The sequence below is a fragment of the Patagioenas fasciata genome, chromosome 2 (genome assembly GCF_037038585.1).
Source record: "Patagioenas fasciata isolate bPatFas1 chromosome 2, bPatFas1.hap1, whole genome shotgun sequence".
Classification (NCBI taxonomy): domain Eukaryota; kingdom Metazoa; phylum Chordata; class Aves; order Columbiformes; family Columbidae; genus Patagioenas; species Patagioenas fasciata.
The window spans coordinates 5,318,339-5,341,879 of NC_092521.1; the positions used below are offsets into that span (position 1 = coordinate 5,318,339).

At 40.2% G+C, this 23,541-nt stretch overlaps 1 protein-coding gene across 2 annotated transcripts in view; it reads right to left on the reverse strand.

The window, feature by feature from the left end:
• DENND3 (DENN domain containing 3) overlaps nucleotides 1-23,541 on the reverse strand; it is a 39,570-nt gene that overhangs the window by 3,467 nt on the left and 12,562 nt on the right. For both annotated transcript variants that reach the window (XM_071803766.1, XM_065832504.2), the window contains exons 5-22: nucleotides 23,141-23,252; nucleotides 20,630-20,749; nucleotides 18,444-18,662; nucleotides 17,216-17,337; nucleotides 16,632-16,787; nucleotides 14,650-14,746; nucleotides 11,695-11,798; nucleotides 11,200-11,381; nucleotides 9,496-10,017; nucleotides 8,352-8,614; nucleotides 7,671-7,841; nucleotides 7,420-7,549; nucleotides 7,070-7,177; nucleotides 5,764-5,903; nucleotides 4,079-4,239; nucleotides 2,496-2,629; nucleotides 445-560; nucleotides 180-317 (exon numbers count right to left, since the gene is read on the reverse strand). In XM_071803766.1, coding sequence (XP_071659867.1) covers nucleotides 180-317; nucleotides 445-560; nucleotides 2,496-2,629; nucleotides 4,079-4,239; nucleotides 5,764-5,903; nucleotides 7,070-7,177; nucleotides 7,420-7,549; nucleotides 7,671-7,841; nucleotides 8,352-8,614; nucleotides 9,496-10,017; nucleotides 11,200-11,381; nucleotides 11,695-11,798; nucleotides 14,650-14,746; nucleotides 16,632-16,787; nucleotides 17,216-17,337; nucleotides 18,444-18,662; nucleotides 20,630-20,749; nucleotides 23,141-23,252 — 2,995 coding nt within the window. The remainder of the gene's footprint in view (nucleotides 1-179; nucleotides 318-444; nucleotides 561-2,495; nucleotides 2,630-4,078; nucleotides 4,240-5,763; nucleotides 5,904-7,069; nucleotides 7,178-7,419; nucleotides 7,550-7,670; nucleotides 7,842-8,351; nucleotides 8,615-9,495; nucleotides 10,018-11,199; nucleotides 11,382-11,694; nucleotides 11,799-14,649; nucleotides 14,747-16,631; nucleotides 16,788-17,215; nucleotides 17,338-18,443; nucleotides 18,663-20,629; nucleotides 20,750-23,140; nucleotides 23,253-23,541) is intronic.

The following is a 23,541-nucleotide window of genomic DNA, read 5'->3' on the forward strand; positions in this document are numbered from 1 at the left end:
ACACCTGTAACAGCCACTTGTGTTGGGCAGTCATTAGCTATTCTGATTCCAAAGAGGAATCAACATTTCAAATCAGCAAACATCCAGCGAGGAAGCCAATGCCAGCCCATGAGAGCTGCAAACACAACTTTATAGTAAAAAATTCCACAAGAGGTTAAAAAAGCCCAAATGTCTCTCACCTGATTTTTAACTCTTATCATACAAGTAATCTCGGAGCAATCTTGTAGATGAATCTTTTGAGGTGCACTTTTAAAGTCTTTGGTGTTCCAAACATACAGGTCGCTACTCCCTGAATAAGACGCCCACACTTCGTGTCTCTAAAGCACAGAAAAGTACATTTAACGTGAGCACTGCTGACAGGAATTATATTGCAATAAGTAACTATGGCTTGTAAGGCCACATAGTCACACTTCCTTTAAACTCTATGTAGGTTAAATGGAATACCTCAGGAAAGAGCTGGAAGCAGAGAAAATAGGAACACACGTCCTTTAGGTGATGCTCGATTTTCATCTGTAGTCGAAATTCGCGAGTCGACACTACAAGTATGCAACTTCCAGTACCTTCAATATTCAAGATAAAGAGTTAGTAACAGAAGCGCTAACTTCTTCCACCTCTATAAACCATGGAGGTAAAAAAAAAGGCAAAATAAAATGGATGCATCTAACAACTGTCTCATTTCTCAGTCAACAGTGAGATCTTTGAGGTACTTCTTGCCAGTTCTGACAGAATCTGTTTCTTTCGATCTGTTGTTTCCCCAAGCACTAGTTGCTATTCTGCAGCACATACACCTGTTAGTTTACAGTCCAAAAATGATGAGAGGAAAAGAAACAAACTTCTTAAAATTAGGACGTCTCATACTTCGCTTCTCAAGTGCACAATTATTTTCATCTAGAACTGAGACCAAGTGTCTGGGCTACAAAGTGAACAGGGCTGAATCCTCACCCCCCCCATAGCAGCACCAGAGACTTCACAAGGTTTAACTGCTGCTGTGTTAAGATCCATTCAGACCCAGGCTCCTGTGTGTGGTCGCACGAAGAATCAGTGCAAAATTCTTGAATCGGTCACCAGCTGTGAAACAATCTCAAGATGACCTTTACTTTATTCATCTCAACTCTTACAGAGGGGATGACAAATTTCTAGAAGGTCTGGGGATTACAGAGTCAGACCGGTACCATAAAGCCTGGCTGAAATACCAAATGCAATTTGCAACCACTGTTGCCACCCTAGACTTTATTTTCTCAGAGTTTTCCATTCCAATTTACAGGTATTGGCAAGGGAGGTCAGACAAATACAGCATAGCCAGAAGTCACACCCTACAGCAGGGGCAATACCTCCAGGAGTGATCCAAACCAACCACCTATGGAAGTGTTTTCATAAAAATCACAGAATAATTTGGGTTGAAGGGACCTTCAAAGCTCATCCAGTCCCACCCCCACCATGAGGGAAAATAAAGCCAGTCTCTGTCCTCTGACACATGGAAGGATAAGACTCCCTATTTGTAGGTTGGGGAAAAACCCTTTTCTCCTTTCTTCTACAAACCCCAATGCAGGACTTAATCTGATTTGGAGTTATTACAAAGTTGACCTTTAAAGTACTGAAGTCAAGTAATGTTGGCTGTAAAAATCACTGTGTTTTTTAATAATCTTCGGATATTTTTATGACAGTTGATTACCCGTGGCTATAAAGCATAAAAAACCCCGTTTGGTTGTCTCAGTGTATGTTGGAATATTAAAATAAGGTCGCTCAATTGTATCCATTTTATTTACATCTATCTAAGGCTGTTTATTCATATAAAATAGGATGATGCTTGTCATGCTACTACCAGAGCTCCTGCCAGCCTTCAGCCCTTGTGTTTATTTAAAGCAACTGGATGATTTACTGCAAAACCTTCCAACATCTCTCAAGTGTTTACTGATAGATGAGCTCAACAGAGATGTCCCAGCTCATAATTTGCAAGTCACAACATCATTCAGAAGAGAAACTTGTGTTCCCTGGCAGTGATATGACATCAAATGATTTTGGATGTTGGTGACAGCTGCAGTAAAGATCAGTGATGTTGGTTAAGATAGATCATCTGTGTTTAAACAACACTCACTGCAGGGAGTTAGCATCATAGAGCAGTTTGGTTTGGAAAGGACCTTCAATGCTCATCCAGTGCCACCCCAGCCATGAGCAGGGACATCTTCACCAGCTCAGGTTGCTCAGAGCCCCGTCCAGCCTGGCCTGGGATGTCTCCAGGGATGGTTCATCCACCACCAATCTGGGCAACCTGGGCCAGGCTCTCACCACCCTCAGTGTCAAAAATTTCTTCCTCATGTCATGTTTTGGAGGCCTTATCTATAGAAGGCTGGTTAAACAAGCTACATGGAGAATGAGAAAAGAACATCATGTATACATAAATCTGGGTTTGAGATTAACATATTGTTCTGTCTAATAAAACAGCGTATTAAGTGAAGATGTAATTTGTTTTCTTTTAATTTGAGGAATGAACTTACAGCACCACAGTTGGTCATTATGAAGCTTGATGGAAGTGAGATTTTGGCAGGGCAGCTGAAAGACACGGTTAACTTTCAGAGTGCTGATGTTCCAAGCAATCACTGTGCCATCTAAACTGCTTGAGTACGCTTCACTGTTGGTACAGATTAAAAGAGAAATAAAAACAATATAGTCTACATTCATGCTCAGAATAGAGTTCATCCGCAGGAGAGACTTGCAAAATAACCAATTTTACACTAATGTTCTTCATTTCAGAGACATTTGTCTTTCAAGCTGCTTATGTCTCCTATTGTAACAACAGTACTCTAGTACAGATATTTTCCTTCTTAAGATTATCTTTTACACACTCTGTATCATTAGAAACACCGCAGGCTAATTCAGAGCTCTAAGAGAACTAGAGCACACATTACATCACACACAAGGAGTTAAGTGCAGCAAAAACTTGCTCTATAATTCTCCTGAACATTGTTGCCTGTTGGATTTTCTCTCTTTTTCTCTCAAATTAGGACAAAAATACCACATTTCCCCAAAAATAAGCCCTACCCTGAAAATAAGCCCTACCCTGAAAATAAGCCCTAGCATGATTTTTCAGGATTTTTGAGGATGCTCAAAATAAGTTCTACTCCAAAAATAAGCCCTACTTCATTAAAAAAGTCAATTTAGAAAATGTCCAGGCAGTTATATATGTAAAAAAGTAAAATTAATTTGCAATAGAATGCAGCAGATAGGGTTTAGAGAGTTATGATGCTGTTCCAGAAGATGATGACGTGACTGTATTTGAATAAATGTTGATTTTTTTCATGAATATTGGTAAATGTAGGTTGTCATACATGGAAAAAGGAAATAGAGTCATGAGAAATTCATGATGGAATTCAGGGAAGACAGAAGGTTGAGGCCTCCAGCCAACACTCTTCCCCATGCTACCAAAAGATCAAAAAGGCACAAAACAATAAATGTATTCTTTCTATAAGGAACAGGCAGGAAAAGTCCAGAAGCAGGCTGTAAACATCTAGTTGATGATGTGCACAAAGCAAAAATGAAGTGGTCTTTAAACTGCATTTGCGTTGATTCATCGCTAAGTGCTGCCAGTTCCTGGCTGCTCTCATCCTTGTCCAAAAAAGGGTTTTATCCTCTTTGTTTTGAAGTACATAATGCTCTTTCTTTAAAAAGGAAATTCTTCGTTTACCATATACACTATGGGAGCTACAAAAATGGGCTAAATGAAAGCTTATGTTAGCAGCATAAGCCCCTCTGTTTAAAACCATACATTCTTTCCAGTATTTCGGAAAAATCAGTCGCTGGTTTCCTATATGGGCTCTTTTTCCTTGAGCTCAAGTTAGCTTTTCGCCTTTGTTTCAGTCAAATAACTTAAGCACAATAGTATATCACCTGGATCTTAAACTAGTCTTCTGCTCACTGCTGGTCAAATTCTCTAGGCTAATAAATACTGTTCTAGCTATATAAAATGGCTTTTTATTTAATGACAGGAAGATTCTGCACACATCCACTCTTTTGGTGGTGCAGATGTTCTACACATCTGCTTGTATGTGTATTTTTAAGGAGAAAACGTCATTAAATATACCTGGGTATTCCATTCTTCTTCTCCACAATGATGTCTGTAACATCAGAACGATGATCGTTTAGTTGCTTATTACAAGACATACTATGGGTGTTGATTATATAAATTATGGAGTCTTGAGAACCGATCCACACTTGACTCTGTTCTACCATTATCATACACGTCTGGGGAGAAAAAGCAGGATTAAATAAAAAGTAGAAGAAAAAACACTCTTTAATGTACGATAGAAAAAGGCTTCTATTAAGATGCTACAGCAGTAACAGATCAAGACTCAGTGCGCCAGTGTTCTATCCTCTGTAAATAATGAGAGGAGAGATCTCTTTGAGTTTATCTTTCAGTAAATAGGATTAATAATGTCTTGGTAACCAACTCAAAGCTGTTTCCTGGCCCAAACAAAGGTAAAGTTACAAAGAGCATCAGGGGAAACCACAGAAGTTCGTGCACTTCTCTCTTCTGGATTGGAAGACATCCTAACCACCTGCTATAAATACACTAATTCAGTTAGAAGTGGTGTCTAAGAAAATACTTTCTTCTACTGTCTCTGGAACATCCTGCCCCCATTCAGAAGTTCTTCATTTCTCTCCCTGCTGAGTCCCATCAGTTCCAACTTTCCTCCTCTTTTCTTTCTCTTCTTTAGAATAGGTCAGTATCAGGCTCTTCTCCTGGATTTCCATCTTCCCTCCACCCAGCCCTTCACCATCAGTTTTACCTCTCCCTTTTTGACTCTCATCCCCACTGATGTTTCTAGCTTTCCCACAGTCTGCAGCTCTGGGTCACCTTCCCCCTTCATGGAGAGAATTATTCTTTTCAAGTGGTCTTTCACAAGCAAATCTCTTTAACCTGCCGGTTGAATCGTGTTTTAGAGCACTCTAGCTCTTTCAATATCATCCACCTGGTTTCCTTACACCTTTCCCAAATTTCCAGTTCTTCAGCACAGGTGACTTTTCATCCATTCTTGGGGTTCGTCCCATCTCAGCCTGGAGAACAGGAGGCTGAGGGGAGACCTTCTCATTCTCTACATAAAAGGAGGTTGGAGCATGGAGGGGGTTGGTCTCTTCTCCCAAGTAACAAGCAATAGGACAAGAGGAAACGGCCTCAAGTTGCGCCAGGGGATGTTCAGATTGGATATTAGGAAAAATGTTTTCACGGAAAGGGTTGTCAGGCATTGGAACAGGCTGCTCAGGGCAGTGGTGGAGTTACCATCCATGGAGGGGTTTAAAAAACATGTAGATGTGGCATTTAGGGACACGGTTTAGAGGTGGACTTGACAGCGTTGGGTTAATGGTTGGACTCAATGACCTTAAAGGTCTTTTCCAACCAAAACGACTATGATTCTGTCTTCTCTTTGGATTGATTCTCCCTATTATTCTTTCTCCTCAACTATTTCAAACCCACCCTCCTGCTCCAAGAAGCTGTGCCCTTAGGCCAGCAGGCTCTCCTCAGATTCAATCCTTCACATCCCACCTGTTGACTTGTTTCATTATGAATCCATTTTCTCTCTTTTTTCCCCTCAGAAAAATCTCTAGTTCCCCAAGTTAACTGCAGCCCAAACAACTCAAGTGCCTTTCTATAACTGTTAAGGTACAGTGTCCCTTAAACAGATCTGGTGGTCTGGGGTCATGTATATTTTGCTATAGCAAAAAAACACCAAGCTAAAGGAGCATTTGTGATACATGAGTCAGTCTTACCAGTTTAGAGCGGCCCATTTTGAAACAGTGTTGTTGAATTGACCAGGTAGACGCATCAAAAACCACCACTTTCCCCTCATTTAAAGCACACCATAGTTTCGGATGAGCGTTGCCGGGTCTTTCTGAAGGGTCAAGTTGCCCTAGAAATGAAGCAGAGAAGATGAGAGAGAAACCATTATTAGGCAGAGCAGCTTTCTAACGAAACACACCTGTGCTCTGGAACTTAGATCACCAGTTAATGAACAACACAGTTATCACAATGAATTTGTGCTCGTTCTCATCTATTCCTTAAGCTCAACTGATGGTTTAACCTTACGCTCCAAAGTTATTCAGAGCGGAGAGAACCTTTTCCAAGCTAACTGGGACTGCAGGAAGGCTTTTAAACCCTATGAAATATTAATACAAGTAATAAATCCACTCATTCTATCTGCTCCATTAGATCTCCACTTAGAAGCCTCGTACTACAAAGAAAGAAAAGCACCACTGAACCCACCACCACCACCCACCCAAATACAGCTGCTCCTGCCCACTTTCTTAACCTTGGAATTTCACCGACTTTCCTGTTTTGCCTCAAATTGCGCAAATACTGGGAGTTACAAATGAACTTAGATCAGAAGACTAGTAAGGTTATAAAGTTAAGAGTTAGGAACTTCCAGAATTAACATATTTGCTACCTAAATTCATGCCTGTTGCACACAGTCCTTAACTTTTTCCCTCCAATGCTTTTTTTTTCCCCTCCAATGCTTTTTTAATTAGTCAGGTATAAACATCGAAGTATCAGATAAAAGCCCACATGGAAATTGATAACGCTTTCTTTACGCTTAAATTACATGCGATGAAGAGTACATTAAATCACATAATATACAGTGAGAGTTAAAGGCATATATGTCTGGCTGGGATTTCAAGAGGTAGATTTCACTGCTCTGTGGTTCAACCAAACACCCCCATATGACTTAACTGAAACAATAAAAAAGTAACAATTAATATTGATCAATGGTGGAGCATCATTCATCCACCCCGCTCAATAAATGAGGCAGAAGTCTTAATGAGAAATCAGCACATTAACACACTGAAGTCTATTATAATGCATATACACACAGAGGGACAAATTAAGATTGTGAAAGCTGTGCCTTGTATCTTAATATGCAATATTCCTCTTCTTTTTTAACGATTTTCTCGTTTAGTATTCAACACACAACCAAGGCATGTCAGAATGTGACCAAAATCAGGCAGGTGTTATGAGATAACATGCTTTATAGGCTAATTAAAGCTGGGCTAACGTAAAGAAAACAATACATCACCTTACCTGGCGTGTAAAGTAAGACATCTATTGCCTGTGGAAATGTCTCACCAGCTGAGGGGTTGATCTTGTGCTTTAATGTCTCTGAAGTTGTTTTGGGGACCATCATAGGCACTAAAATAGATTTTTAAAAGGTCATGAAGTGCATGCTTAAGACTGAAATAGATCTATATTTCTTATAAGAAATCTGCACCATTTATTCACATCTTGCTTTTTCTCCCCTCTAGCTTTAGCTGACTGGGGAGCCCAAACACCATTTGTACGAATTCTGGTAACACCCGAGTACTCGAAGTCACCGAAACAAAAACACAGCAGCCAAAAGAGAGATGCAACAACAGCATCACTCTGTGACTGACCTTCATTCTTCATCCTGTCAAAATACGACAGCTTCGAGGCGGCATAGATGGCTTTGGGGGACTGCAGGGCACCCACCACAGCATCCATCAGGAGAACGTTCGTCAGCGCTTGCTGGATATACTGAGGATCCTAAAGACAAAACAGCTTTGCTGTAGGTTATCCATCACTCATTTTTCTCAAGGTTGCATGAATTAAGAGACAGAAGGCACATACTTCATACTTATTTGGTTAGAAATTCCCATATTTATACCTTGTGATCATCAGCCATTTTCTTTCCAGCCCACATTTCCTTCACTATCAGGTACCAGAGATCACACTCGGTTTTAAGGTTCGCCTCAAAGACTTCTTTTTTAGATAACGTTTTAATCCTCAGAGTAGGTATTCTCAAGAGAAGGAAAGCTACAGTCGTGCTCTTAACATCCTGGAAATGGAGGGAAAACAAGGAAAATACACCAGGCAACCACAGGTAAGGTGCAGTGCTCATCCTACAGGGCAACTTTATATATAACTACAGCAAATTATTTCAATTGTCCACACAAAACGTTAAGTAGAAATGGTTTCATGAAAATATAGATTTCAAGCAACATCATATAGACAAACATGCTGGCTGACAGCACAAATAAGCCCATTTAAGGTTCATGTTACTAAACTTCTCTAGTTTAAACGCCATGTGCTGCGCTTTACACCTTTGTACATCTAAATGTCACAACCTCTAAAACTTATTCTACGTCATCACAGCACCCAGCAAACTACATCATCCCCAAAATTCTTGGTTCAAAGACCAAGAATTTTATCTAATCCCTCATAATTTACTGACTTCAGAGGTGTTGCCTACACTCCTTCCTGCAACTTTAAGTTGAGAGATACATCTCTTTGCAGAACAGAACATCCAGATGCACGCAACAGAAAAATTTAGTTACTTGATGCTCACCTCGATATCCCTGAAAGCGGCGATCTGGACGTAGCCAGGACGTCCTCCTTCAGTCAAAAGGAACAAGCGCTTTTGGGTCAGAGCTATTTTCCCTACACCGTAGTTAGTTTTAACTGAGCAGGATAACTTGTAGACGCATTCGTTTTTATCTAGATGTTCTATTACTGTTGGTGGCAGATTCACCTCTTGCGCTTCGGCTTCAGTTTCTTTCCAGTAGTTGTAGAAATCTCTAAATGTTTCGGGATCGATTTGTTTCTGATGTCCTAAAAAAATGTTAAAGCTTGTTTACTATGAGAAACATTTACACAGATTTGCACAGAAAGAGTATTAAAAGACATTAAAGTTCAAATTGCGCCCGTAACGGCAAAATGCGTAAGCGAGGCGCAAAAGCTACATGAAATAGGCCTATTCTACTAAATGCTACTATATCACATATTTACCAACCTGGGAGAAAAGCTGAAGCTGTAACAGTTGAAGACTTCAGCAACAGGTATTCTAAGTAACTAATTATTCTAGGAATTCAAGTGTTTGGACAGCGGAGTCTCAAACAAACACAAATTCTTGTGAGATACGTGTTACCTCTGGCTCCAGAAAATCTGGCTCCAGTTTTGCTATTTTGAGCAATGTTTAATTTTGTGGCCACAAAATATGTTACAAAAGCACCTTCAAACTATGTTTTTGAAATCAATCACAAGATTCAGATCTCATTCAGGAGAGAAGTTCTCTCAAATATAAACGTAACCTCTCCTTTTGCTATGATGGTTTTATAAAAACAGAGGTATTTTCCATTAGCGATTAGGACAGTCTTGTATTCACGTTACTCATGATCTAAGTCCAAAGCAGAACTGCACACTATCAGATCACAAAACCACCTCACCTACACAACCTGGAAAACTGTAAATTGTGTGCTCAAATAAGCAGATTCCTTGTTTTTATTGTGGATGCAAGTACAGGCACTGATGCATACATTAAATCTATACTCCCTAATTAACCTATTTAAATAAAATTGTCCATAAAGTTCACATTTTGGGAGTTTTTAGAGGCCCAAAAAATATTGAAGAATAATTAAAAAGAAAAACAACTGCAGACAGAAATTGTCATTGCACCATTGTTGGTGGTCACTAAAAACGCATCTTATACTCACCTACTGTTAGGGCATCAAATAACCGATGTATAGTGTCTATATCTTTGACAATCCCAGATTCCTGGATTCTCTTCACAAAATCATCCAGTTGCATGTGTGTTTTTGGCAATTCAAAATTTTTCACGTGGTCATCGACTTTGAGAACTTCTCTTTGTTTTTCCATCACCCGACTTATCAGCTTCTTCAGCTCAGGTTTGCGATCTGCTTGAGAACGCTCCGAAGGAGGCATGGTTTCCACTATTTTCCTTACGAGATCAGTGGGGAAAATTCTTAAATCTGTTTTATCTAGGTTCTGAAAGTCAGAAAGTGCATTTAGTAGTTTCCCTTGCATCAAGCAAATAAGGCCCCGGAGGTAGAAGTACCTTGCCAGCAACGCTGAGTTATCAGGTGGTGAGGTATTTATAGCTTTGCTGAGGTGGTTGAAGAAGTCTGTGTAATAGGAATGAACGCACTGGAACATCAGAGGGAAGTGAATTTCTGGGATTTTGAATGTGCTCACTGATTTGGAGGGCGTTTTTACAGCTAAAAACAAAACAAAAGTGTAGTGATTAGTAGTATTAAGCAGTAAAAGTGCGAGTATTTTCACAACTATAAAAAAGACAGCAACAAGCAATTACATCGCACGAAATTCAAGTAAGATTACAGTTGTGCTAGGGATAAAAATATATTTTTATGTCCACCCTTCTTATTATCAGAACGTTCTCCAAGCTGATAATACCAATTCTGGGAAAGAACAAAAGGAAAAAAAAGTACCCCAGAGATGCAGTTTCTATAGGATTTGCTTTGTTAAACAGGGATAAGCCTAAGTCTATATTTAAATGTAGTCGAGAACTCAGAGTCACAGAATGTCAGGGATTGGAAGAGACTTGGAAAGCTCATCCACTGTAACCCCCCCACCGGAGCAGGAACACCCAGCTGAGGTTCCACAGGAAGGTGTCCAGGCGGGTTTGAATGTCTGCAGAGAAGGAGACTCCACACACAACCTCCTTGGGCAGCCTGGGCCTGGCTCTGCCACCCTCATCATGAACAAGTTTCTTCTCAAACTTAAGTGGAACCTCCTGTGTTCCAGTTTGAACCCATTACCCCTTGTCCTATCATTGGTTGTCACCGAGAAGAGCCTGGCTCCATTCTCCTGACACTCACCCTTTCTATATCTGTAAACATGAATGAGGTCACCCCTCAGTCTCCTCTTCTCCAAGCTCCAGAGCCCCAGCTCCCTCAGCCTTTCCTCACACGGGAGATGCTCCACTCCCTTCAGCATCTTTGTTGCCCTGCGCTGGACTCTCTCCAGCAGTTCCCTGTCCTTCTGGAACTGAGGGGCCACAACTGGACACAATATTCCAGGTGTGGTCTCCCCAGGGCAGAGTAGAGGGGCAGGAGAACCTCTCTCGACCTACTGACCACCCCCTTCTAATCCACCCCAGGATGCCATTGGCCTTCCTGACCACAAGGACATAAGGCGGACATAAGGCGGGTGAAGACAATGTGGTTACTAATGCAGGAAGCAAATCTACAATATCAGTCCTATTGTGACCAGTCAGTCTTTTGTGGTAGAGCCAAACTTACAGCAGGTTCAGCTTAAAACAACCCTGCTCACCATTTCTTTCCAGTATGTGACACCGTTTCGGTGAAAATTATTCAGCGATGTCACCCATAAAGACAAGAGAAAAGACACTGTATTTGTTCAACACATTCTTCCCTTACCAACACCTGTTTCTATTCTTCGAAGCGAGGAATTTCTAGTCGGGCCCTCTGGCAGTTCGATATCTTGCAGATTAGGCATACTGATTACCATGCGCCTGCTAATCTTGTATTGTGAATTAAACAGTTTCGAAGCCATTTTCTCCATGGTCATTCTTCTCGGGGTATGAAACATCAAGTTGAACCTAAGAAAAATGTTAAAAATATATAATTAGGTTTAAAATTCAGTACATATACACACACTAAATCAGTACCCGATTTTGTTTTTTTCTGTATAATACTATTAAATTATAATTATAGTACCAATTTACAACGTCAACAGCCACAGCTGGATATGTTCGTGTCACTCTTTTACAATAATCTTAATAAAATGGCCTATCAATTAGTCATAATCTTATTCATAGACAACCTGATTTCATACCAATAGACTGAAATGGACTTTTAGCAGTGATATCAACAGAAGATTCAAAATCAGCATAAAGAATGAGAAAACTTCACCTGTCCTCTTCAGACTGGGTACTCAACTCGAGCCGAGCAAACGCGTCCATCTTTCTGTTCAGACGAGCTTTGAGAAAAGAGTGAAACATGTAGGTCTCTAAAACCTGCGAGACACAAACTGGTTAAGCGTGGATCATTTCCAAGCTCCATCTTTATCACTGGTACATATGCAGAGCTGAGAACTTCCAATTTAGCAATCAAAAAAGTAAAACATTTGAAAGCTTCGACAACAAAATACTGACTCTGTTTCCATTCACATTCTTTACCTTCATGGTATTAGTGGCAACCAAGAATCTCAGACCACCTTCCAGAAGATGAAACCAAACACAATGAAGAAATACTGAGCAAAACAGAGAGTTTTAGCTACTCAAGTTTAACAGCATGTTTTCTGCTAAGTGCTGATAATACCGTCTATGGTTTGGAATATGAAGTTTGTGACACTCTAAATTAAGATTCTGTTATCAAATTGAAAAGACGAGCGAGCCATCTTCTCTCTGGTAACCCCCAAAATAGTTCCCTGCTCAGGTAATTATCATGGAGTCATCCAGAAATAATTTCTAAAAGGGCAAATTGCTACTTTTAGGAGAGAGGGCATCATCAAAAATGCCAAGTGTGAATTTAAATCTCCCACCACTGCACATTAATACAAGATGAAAAGTAATCCGTTCAGAAAATCCAATGCAAACTTCATCAGGAGACAGTACTGTTATAACCAGGAATACTGTCTGTATGTTCATACAACCTCCAGCTTTTATAAACTTACTAACAAAAAGACAGTTGTGTCTTTGATTGTAACTATGAAAACACTTTGATTAATTATGTATTTCAGCAGTTTGCCTGAGGTACCTTTCTTAGTCTTAGAATTTAACACAGGAAAAAATAAACAACATGACACTCATCAGACATCAGTGTATTTCTATGATGTATTTTAAAAAACAAATGAGCAAGATTCAAAAGTAATTAATGGAAATATTTCACCAACAAGTAGGTCATTCTAATTCAAGATGCCTCTTGTCAATGCATTTGCAATGTAATCAGTAAAATTGCATCTACAAAAGCATTAAGATTTCTGCTTTCAGGTATTTCTCCAGTAGATGGCATCTGTTGTTGGCAATTGTATATACAGGGGATGACAAACTGCAGGAACTGCATGAGCCCTTTCTAATGATTTTTGGAGTTCTGGTCAGAACATTTCTAATTAATTTCTCTCCTGATGACAAATTAATAGGTTCTTTTTAATTTTTCCTTTTTGTTTGTTTTTAAGTAGGTTTCTTAGTGGTGCAAGTTTGAGCCAACAAACATTATTTCCTATTTAGGATTCATCAGTTTGTTATCTTCGAATCGCCAGATGTTCTGCCAAGTGCGGTCACTACCACTTAAGTAAAATCAGATATTTTTCTGATAATTTCCCTCACATATCAACATCACCTTTAAACAGATGCACAGAAATTTCTTATCATATGTTTGAAGTAGGAAACAAAAGAGTTATCAGCTGCGGTACGTTGATGTTAATGAAGAGATCTTTTCACCAGGAGTAAACCAGTTACTCCAAAGAGCAAACTGCCAAGTTCCAGTGGCAAAGGAAACCTCTGTAAATTTCATATGGAGCATAATTAAAAGCAAATGCACTTTCTTACATTCCTTGTTAAACATTTGCTTTGACCCACAAGATGGTGAAACAAGCTACAGTATCACCAAAAAAAGTGCAATAATATTTTACTTTTGAGAAGCTTAAATGGCTGCACGTTTTACAGTAAGTTATAAGAAACTACTTAATAAAGTATCTATTCAAAACTATAATGTAAATTGCACCAAAGGGTGCAGGAAGCCAAGAAAGACGTCTTGCATCCCTTCAGAACTCAGGTATTGACCACAGAACCACAGAATCATTTAGTGGGCAAAGACCCTTAAGATCATCAAGTCCAACCATAACCTAATTCTAGCATTAAATCATGTCCCTAAGAACCTCATCTACACATCTTTTGAACTCCTCCAGGGATGGTGACTCCACCACTGCCCTGGGCAGTCTGTTCCAATGCCCGACAAACCTTTCCACAAAGAATTTTTTCCTAATATCCAATCTAAACCTTCCCTGGTGCAACTTGAGGCCACTTCCTCTCACCCTATCACTTGTCACCTGGGAGAAGAGCCCAACCCCCTCCATGCTCCAAGCTCCTTTCAGGCAGTTTAGAGGTCAGAAGGTCTCCCCTCAGCTCCTGTTCTCCAGGCTGAATCAGAGAAGTATCTAATAATCTGAATCAGCAGAAGGTTTAAGAAAAAGCAAGCGGGGATTCCAGGTTGTCCTTTAGCCTCCAGCACTGCTGGGCCTGGCCCGAGGCTCTGTGCTATTTGAATATCACTCCATAGTTTTCTCCAGCACATCAAAGTAAGCTACGGTTATACTACCTGGTAAAGTACATCAGCTAAATCAATGTATGTCCTGGGTGCCCTGTCACTCTGCAAGCCCCGAGGACACCAGTGTCACACGTTGTGGGAAACAGGCACACGGCCTGGGGCCACCCAATAGCAGAGGCCCCACGCGTTACTGCGGATAAAGCAGGTTTTAATACCTCCACTTGTGTCATCTGAGCTCCTTTCTGCTGCGCTCACAGGCTCGCTGAAAACTCCCTTCTACATACGGGCTTTGCTCCAAACAGTTTGGACAGATGCCTGTGCTTAAAATACAGTTTAGACGTAGCTTTACTGACCATCTGCTGTAGGTTAATCTCACCCCCAAGGAATTACATTTAATTTGCTCTGGAATTACATAGTACCTTGCTCTCCAAAATGTTTCCTAATATCTGTTTACAGTAAATAAATTAAATTTGGTAAAGCATTCTGTGAAAGTTCATGGTTCAACACCACCACACCGTGACCATTCTGTTAATTTTTGGCATTAATCCTAAAATACAGATTAACAACAAAGAACCACAACATATTTTACACTGAATTTACCTTTCTGTAAAATGGCTGGTCTCCGATTGCCCTTGTTTTCAGAAATTCTTCGCTGTTGAATACTCTATGTTCATAATTTAGATGGTCTTTTACCTCCCTGGAGACAAAAATAAACAAATAGATAAATACGCTTGGAGATTTCTAAGTAGGTTGCACTTTTGCAGTAGTAGCAGCCCACTGGTACAACTAGAAATAAGCTGCAGCATCAGAAGGCAAAACAGAAATACGCTGCACTATCAGAAGGCAAACTCAGTTTTAATGAACAAGTCTAAGTTACTGAATCGTAAGAGTTTGCATTCTTTTTCTATAAGCAAGACAGGCCGCCTGCTGCCACGGCCATTTCAAATCAACAAATTCACTTAGAGTCTGCGGGATCAATTTCACTGACCCACAGAGAAGAATCCATATATTTAAGTCATGACTTGGGCTTCAATCCTGGTTTTACATTTACATACACAGTTCTTGAACCACATACAACCCATCTGGAGCACTAAAAAGACAAGCGCACCCATCCACATCAGCAATTTGAAAGATGAAGGCCTGTAGATCGCTTATCTTCCATAAATCCATGATAAAAACCCAGTCAGTTTATCAAGCTATAGGAGTTCAGAGAAAAAGATTAGTAAAAGCACGGAGTTTGTGATAATTCTACATAACTTAGCATTGTTTGCTTTAAACACGGAACCTCCATGCACACAAAAATACTACAGTGCTTCACTGAGGACAGGAGCAACTGGCAGTACAATTGTATCAGAGATATACTTTCCTTCGACTCCTGGCCGCTGGCAGATAGAGCATTAGGAGACAGAAGAAACAAGGCTGAAAAAAAGAACAAAGAAAGCGAGTTTGAAGGAAAAGAGAAAGAAAGCAAGAAAAGATTCACCCCCTTTGCAAAACATATTCTCTCTTAGAGAGGAAAGCATCTGGTCATTTCTGTAGCCGAGCATTTAGTGCGTTTAAGAGTTCAAGCTGTTAGCAGCAAAATGCCTTTCTCCTCGTCTTTATTTGGAATTTATTGTTGCCAAACACCGAAATCCACCAAATCCCACAGTGATAGCACATCAGGTTGTAAATGGATTTCATTTTCCTTATCCAGCTGTGTTGGCTGTAAAGTCTGTTCATTTTCATGGTCTAGTATGTTAGAATCTATGTGAAAATAAATGAAGCATATGCAAACCAGCCATCCATTTCCTGCATTTTTTGTACAAATCACCTACCATGCTTCCCTCTCCAAATACAAGCAAATAATATAATAGCAGGATTTACAACCAGTACCCAGACTGATATGATAAAGCAGCTGTGGGTATCAACACATTACATTAGATTAAGAACAAGGAAAATTAGCATAGCTTGACCTTTTTCTAGAGAAAAAGAAAAACACAACGAAAACAAACTACTTCACATCGTTACTAAATGTCAGTCCTAACCACATCCAAGTCGCATCTTTCTTGTGCCAACACTACCTGAGCTACTCTCGCTCCTGCATCCTCACGCAGTTGCGCTCTCCAGTTATCTCCCCCATTCTCAGCATTTGTTCGGTTAACCAAACCACACCCAGGTGTTGTGAACTCCCGATCCTGCTTTCAGCTCTTCTACCCTGTCCCAGTTCAAATTCATTTTCCTCTAACAGGAGTGACTGTTTCCGGTAATAAATTAATATCCATACTAGGCCTTAGGCTTTTCCTAATCACAAAATATGAAGACTGCACTTCTCTTCCTGGAATCTTCATACAGAAAACATACAAGTCCAAACAAAAACAACTTTATCTAAGATGTCCTAGCAATGTATATGTACCCAAATACATTAATTATTGCTATTCCAGCATGCTAGCAGGACCTCCTTCTCATATTCCCTCACAAAACTTAAGATATTTACAAAATATCTATCCAGTAAGACAAGAATATTTTCAGCGACAGTGGAAGTATCTTAACCAGTACTATATGCTCTTATAATTAAAAAAATAATAATAATATCTGCCCACCTGAAGATATTAACAATTAACTGCAAAGCTGTTTGCTGAACTTCTGTATTCAGCTTCTGCTGCCAAGCCCTTCTGCGCATTTGGAGCTCAGCAAGATCCGCGCTGGCCCGGAGATGGCAAAGCTCTAGGTCATAATGCAGCTGGAGACTCTCCACTCTACACAGGAAAGAGAATTATCAAGTTACGTTGTAACGCCAAGCGTTTTTTTCATGCCTTTTAAAGACAAAGTCATTTAGGCCTCGTGCATCTTCCAGCTAGGGAAAGTGCAAGATTGATTTGCAAGTGTTGACAAGCTAAGAAGGTTCCTGGAAGTCCTACTAGTATGTGTAAATCACAGCGTGCTCAGGCTGCTGTGTAAAGAACAGTAAAGTTCAGAGAATAATTCCTATCAGTAATAAAAAAGAAGCAAGACCTCCAAGTAAAATAATGTGGTTATAATTATAACTGCTTAAAGATACCTGCATATGAATTAATTGAAATTTTCACTTTGCCCTTACCAAATGGAGTTTATATGAATAAATTAATATAATAATAAATAATATAAACTATACACTAAGATAAAGACAACTTTGACATCTTTTCACCTTTTTATGAAAGTTTCCGCTGCTTGTGCTGGAACATCTGGAATTTCAGGTTCCTCTTCAACCATTTTTGAATGTGTAATATCTCCATTATCTATATTAATTAGAACTAAATCTTCAGTTTCCTTTTAACAAACGAAAATAGAATGACTGTAAATATACCTATATTGTTAAAACATTTACTCTTCCTTTGTGCACTCCTCAGACAATGAATTATTTCACCAAAGAGGTAAAATAGAACATGATTGACTTGTTTTCCCCAAGTAGAAGACTGTGTGGATAACTAAACAATTACTTTCAATAAAAAGAAATGTCATTAAATTGAGATTAATCTCAGTACATAAACATTTATTAACCTAATAAACTCTCCATGGAGAATTAAATTAATACTGAATCTCTAAGCCCGTCCTTGAAAAGCTATAAATTATAAGGATATGATGTATAAAACTATATATATGTACATCAAGAAGCTCCCAGAAAGATTTCTCTATTGAGTATTTACTGCTGCACTTTCGCCGTGGGATGACAGGGAGAGGAAGGGTTTATATATTAGTCTCAAACACAGGAAGATGTACAAATGCACAAAAAGTCACATGGAGGTAAAGCCCACGCTGATCTCTCAGTTTGCAATTTTAATAACCTTAAAGATCAGTCTGCAACACAGTGTATATACAGGCAAGCAGGAAATCTTTCAAATTATGTCAAAGAAAAGCATGATCTCTAATCTCTACTTATTTCTAGTAGTGACATCATCTTACCACTAACTAAAATAAGTATTTATCTGCTTCATTTTAACTTCATTCTTTGTTCATTTTGGACTTGCCTGGATGGAGCAGTTTCACTTTGGCTTATAATCAGATGGATTCGTCTAATATAAATTTGCGTAACTTTTCTGTGTTTGATTGCTCAAACTCACAGAAACCCTATGCAACACCCTCAAAAGAAGTATATTCACATTAGTCCTCCACTATGAAACTGAGCTTTTCTTAAATCTTTTTGGGTAACCAGGATTAATGTTACCCACTGAGAGAGGCTTATTTAAATAAGGGATATAATAATTAGTTTTTTTTCCAGTAAATCAGTGGTCACATCACTATGTTCCACTACTTTTAATTTATTCACTTCTCACAGATCTAAATAAAAAAAGCAAGTTTTGAAATGCATCTGAAAGAAGTTAGGGGACAAATGCACTGAAAGTGAATAGCGAGAGCGGTAATTGTCTAAAACATACCGTGCTAACTACTTCAAAATGATCAGTATGACATCCCATAAGAAAAGATGTTGGGGCCATGACAAAATCCAGCATTTGACGGGACAGAATAGGCACAAACGTGTGTTGCCACTGAAGAGGATGGAGGTACAACATAAAGCATTCAGCAATGAGCGTCAATAGAGCCCAATCTGAAGAGAAGAAAACTATTCTCCGCTCAGTTAAAATACAGGTCATAATCTGGAAAACAAAACAAAACAAAATGTTAAATGTTTACTGAGTTGTATTAGACTGTAAAACACCTGTAAAAAGCACCCAGATGAAGAATAGAAATAAACCAGCCTTTGGCGGTGAACCCAGACTATTGAGGTTTTAGCCGTCTCAGCCAAACATTTATTCAAGACTTTAACTGGTCACATTCCTCATGGTGCCACTGGAGAGCAGTGTTGCCACAGAGCAATTTGGGAGGGTACCTGGAGATGCTCACCCTCTTCCACTGAGAGAAGGGGCCCCATCTAAGCACCAAACTCAGACGCTTCAAGTTAGGTGGGACGAATTCAAGTCAAGAAGCCTTGAAGACACACGGGACATCTCACAGAGATGCTAACGGATAAAACTCCATGCTCAATATGCACTAGATTACAGACTCACAGAATGGTTGGGGGTTGGAAGGGACCTCTGGAGATCATCCAGTCCAACCCACCTGCTAAAGCAGGTTCACCAGAGCAGATCACACAGGAAGGTGTCTAGGTGGGTTTGAATGTCTCCAGAGAAGGAGACTCCACAACCTCTCTGGGCAGCCTGGGCCAGGCTCTGGCACCTCTAAGGAAAGAAGTGTTTCCCCATATTCAGATGGAAGCTCCTATGCTTCAGCCTGTGCCCGCTGCCCCTTATCCTATCACTGGGCACCACTGAGCAGAGTCTGGTCCATCCTCTTGACAGCCACCCTGGAGATATTGATAAACATTGATGAGATCCCCTCTCAGTTTCTCTTCTCCAGGCTGAACAGCCTCAGCTCTCTGTTTGGCCTCATAGGAAAGACACTCTAAATCCCCCAGCACCCTTGTAGGTCTTCACTGGGCACTCTCCAATAATTCCTTGACCTTTTTAAGCTGGGGAGCCCAGAACTGGACACAGAATTCCAGATGCAGCTTCACCAGGGCAGAGCAGAGGGGGAGGAACAACCTCCCTGACCTGCTGCTCACACTCCTCCTAATGCACCCCAAGTACCATTGGCCTCTTGGCTACAAGGGCACATTGTTGGCTCATGGTCAACCTGTTGTCCACCAGAACTCCCAGGTCCTTCTCTGCAGAGCTGCTTTCCAGCAGGTCCACCCCAACCTGTACTGGTGCCTGGGGTTGTTCCTCCCCAGTTACAGCATCCTACACTTGCCCTTGCTGAACTTCATCAGGTTCTTCCCTGCCTAGCCCAGCCTGTCCAGGCCTCGCTGAATGGCAGTTGCAGAGGACCATTTAGGATTTGATATAGTTTTATTCATAACATGCACATATGGCAGAACTAAAATCCAAAAAACATAAGCCAGGATTGCCTGCTCTCAGGACTGAGGAGGTTTGCAAGCACCCCTAGAAAGAGGCCTCCAACCTGCTCTTTTTAGAAGCACCAATAATACTGATGACCTTGAGCAACCTAATTTAACTTAACAGGTGGCCTTTAGCAGGGAATCAGACCAGGAAACCTACAAAGGACACTCCACATGAAAATGATTGTGAGATTCTATGAAGCACTGAAAAAATTCTTTGCAAATAGCTTTTTGTATTTTTTTGTCTTTCTACAGCATTTACGCTTTATCTATATGAGAGTGCTAACTGCTACCAATCCATTCTACAGGTCCCTTTCTTATATACAACAAAAGTTCTTATGAATCTTGTAGAATTGCATGTAATGAGAATTCAAAATAAAATCTGTCAATCAGCTTGGGTATTTATATCTTAAAATGTACTCTTAAGAAATTCAGCACCTACTGCTAAACCACAGGAGAAAGAATTCCAACATGCCTTAATCTAATCCTGTCTATAAATAACGTATCTTAGAGAGAAGTATATTTTATTGTCCCATAGCTCTAATAGGCAGAACTAACACTATTCTGAATTCCTGGGTTTATAACTAAACATCTTGATTTTTTCTAAACCACAAATAACCATTACTGTCAATCTCTAATACATTTTAAAATACCAGTTAGCTTTACCTGCAGCACTTGCTCTGGCTTGAAACACAGCAATGGAAGGTGAAGATCCAAGTCAATAACTGGACTGTCCGGATCCTCTCGCGAAGGAATAATTATTTGAAGAGGTTTCATATTAAATACCTGTAAGAGCAGATGTTTTCCATTTACTTCTTAAAGAAAATGTTCCCACAACACATGTAATTCAGGATTTTAGTTCCAATTACAAAATACTAAGATTGAAAGCAAAAAAAGATATTAATGCATTGCAGAAAACTGAAATGGAGAAGGAAATATTAAAAGACATAATAATCAGCTTGAAAGATTAACATGGACTTTGCCTCCTTTCACTCTCATAGGTTGTTTAGCCAATACAATTTTACATATATATATTATATACATAGTTTTAACAGAATTAAACTTGTTTTAGAGTCATAGAATCAAAGAATCGTTTTGCTTCAAAGAGACCCTCAGGATCACCATATAGGCATAACAAAACAACAGCATTTATATTAATATCTGTAGATACATCTGGGAAATCGCAAGTACTGATAAAATTCAGACAGGAAATAGAAAAAACATGAACAGAAGAACTAAGCATGGGTGCTCACGCTAGAATATAGAACAAGTCAAAATGAGGGAGCTCATCCAGTTTTTCAAGCAATCCAGCCAGATCCTGCACGTGCTCCACACTTCAGCACTCAGCAGCTGGTTCAGCCAATCATTCAGACAATTTTCCAGCTGTGCTATTTTTTCCTACCCCATCATCACAGGGTCAAGGAAAGCAGCTAAGGGAAAGTCCGTGGCCCAAGCATCGCTTCCCTAAAATCCATTTCTCTAGATAAAAGCAAGAGTCTGCTGCATCGCTGATTCAGCTAACATACATTTCGACTTGGGAAGGGTTATGAAGAAGAAAATACAGCCCACACACCTCAGCTTCTACATTGAATACAAATATTCATGTGAGTTTCTCTTCTCAGCAAGGTTTTATCCAGGCAGAAGCCAACCCAGAATATTTGATCCACTTCACACTGTTCTGCTTCCTCAGTCATTCGGATACAAGAAAATAACAAGTCCAGAGCTTTACGTGTTGTTCCAGCAAATTATTTCTTTGGTCTCTTCCCTCTCACAGGGGCTGCGCTGCTGCTCAACACCACTGTATGTGTACCCATCACACAATCAAGATGATAGGCACGAGCATCCACAAGCTGTGATTCATCTCAGTTACACAAGGTTTGCTGTAGGAAAATCTGGAATACACTGAGCTCCACTGACTCTCCTCACAAACCTTCTACAGCTGTACGCAATGAAGAGTATCGGAGTTGCAATCATAGAAATCATAGAATCATTTCAGTTACAAGGGACCCTCAGGATCATCAAGTCCAACCACAACCTGACTCTGGCACTAAACCATGTCCCTGAGAACCTCGCCTAAACACCTTTTATACCCCTCCAGGGATGGTGGCTCCACCACTGCCCTGGGCAGCCTGTTCCAATGCCTGACAAACCTTTCCATGAAGAATTTTTTCCTAATATCCAATCTGACCCCCCCCGGTGCAACTTGAGGCCATTTCCTCTCATCCTATCACTTCCTGCTTGGGAGAAGAGCCCAACCGCCTCCATGCTCCAAGCTCCTTTCAGGCAGTTCAGAGATCAGAAGGTCTCCCCTCAGCTCCTGTTCTCCAGCTGAAACCCCCAGGTCCCTCAGCCGCTCCCATCACACTTGTGCTCCAGCCCCTTCCCCAGCTCCATTCCCTTCTCTCAACTCGCTCCAGAACTTCAATGGCTTTCTCGTAATGAGGGGCCCAAAACTGAACCCAGGATTCAAGGTTTGGCCTCCCCAGTGTCCAGGACAAGGGGACGGTCACTGCTCTGGTCCTGCTGGCCACACTATTCCTGACACAAGCCAGGATGCTGGTGGCTTCTTTGGCCCCTGGGCATACTGCTGGCCCATGTTCAGCCACTGTCACCAACACCTCCAGGCAGCTTTCCAGCCACTATTCCCCAAGCCTGTAGCAGACATAAGACATGGAACTCCCACACTTTGGTTGAGTGATACTTACTGGAGTTTATACAGATTTATTCAATGAGAAGGCGATGCCATTTCAGGTGAAAAGTAAGCTTTCATTCTTATAGAGCAGTTGCAGACTAGTTCCAACCAGTCTAGCAGACAATATGTGGGGTGCCCCTCTAGAAACCAAAAACTAGATAATGCTGTCCCCAGACCTACTCAGGCATCATCTCAAGACAGTAAATAGTTGGGATGAGCTAAATCCTTCCCAGGAGTGTGTTAAAAATTAAACAGCATGACTAACTGGTATGACAGTGTTCACACCTGCACCCTGGTCACACTGTTATTTTATGTACAAATAATGCATAGCCTTATTTTCAAAGCACAGGTACTGATATTAGTTTTCTATCAGCAATATATCTGATCTGACACTGAAGAATGTCCCCAAATTTATAGAAAACAACATCTTCATGCTTTGTAAGACATAACGTTACAGTAATTATGAAATCAACATCAGTAATTACCAAGTGGAGTGGTCCTGGTGGTGGGCTGGGTATTAAAAATAACTTTGCTGCAAATTCTTTTATGTGCTCCTCAACATCTAAATCCTTGAAAGGTCGCAGTTGCACTAGTAAGCTGAAATTAAATTACACAAAATTAGTTATAAATAGTAACATTCAAACAGAAAAAAAGCCTTTTTGCTGATAACCTCAAGCTACAAAAAATTATTAGGAGCAATGAAGCTATTATTCCAGCTAATTAATTTCTAATTTATTAGACACTTTAGCAGCTCCATTTAATTTTAATGATGCTGTTGTGTCAGAAGCATTTTTTTTAATTATTTCCATGCATAAATAGTGCTCCATCATATAAATCAGAGGATTCAGACAGCACACTGGGTGTCATGATGGCAAAGAAAACCTAG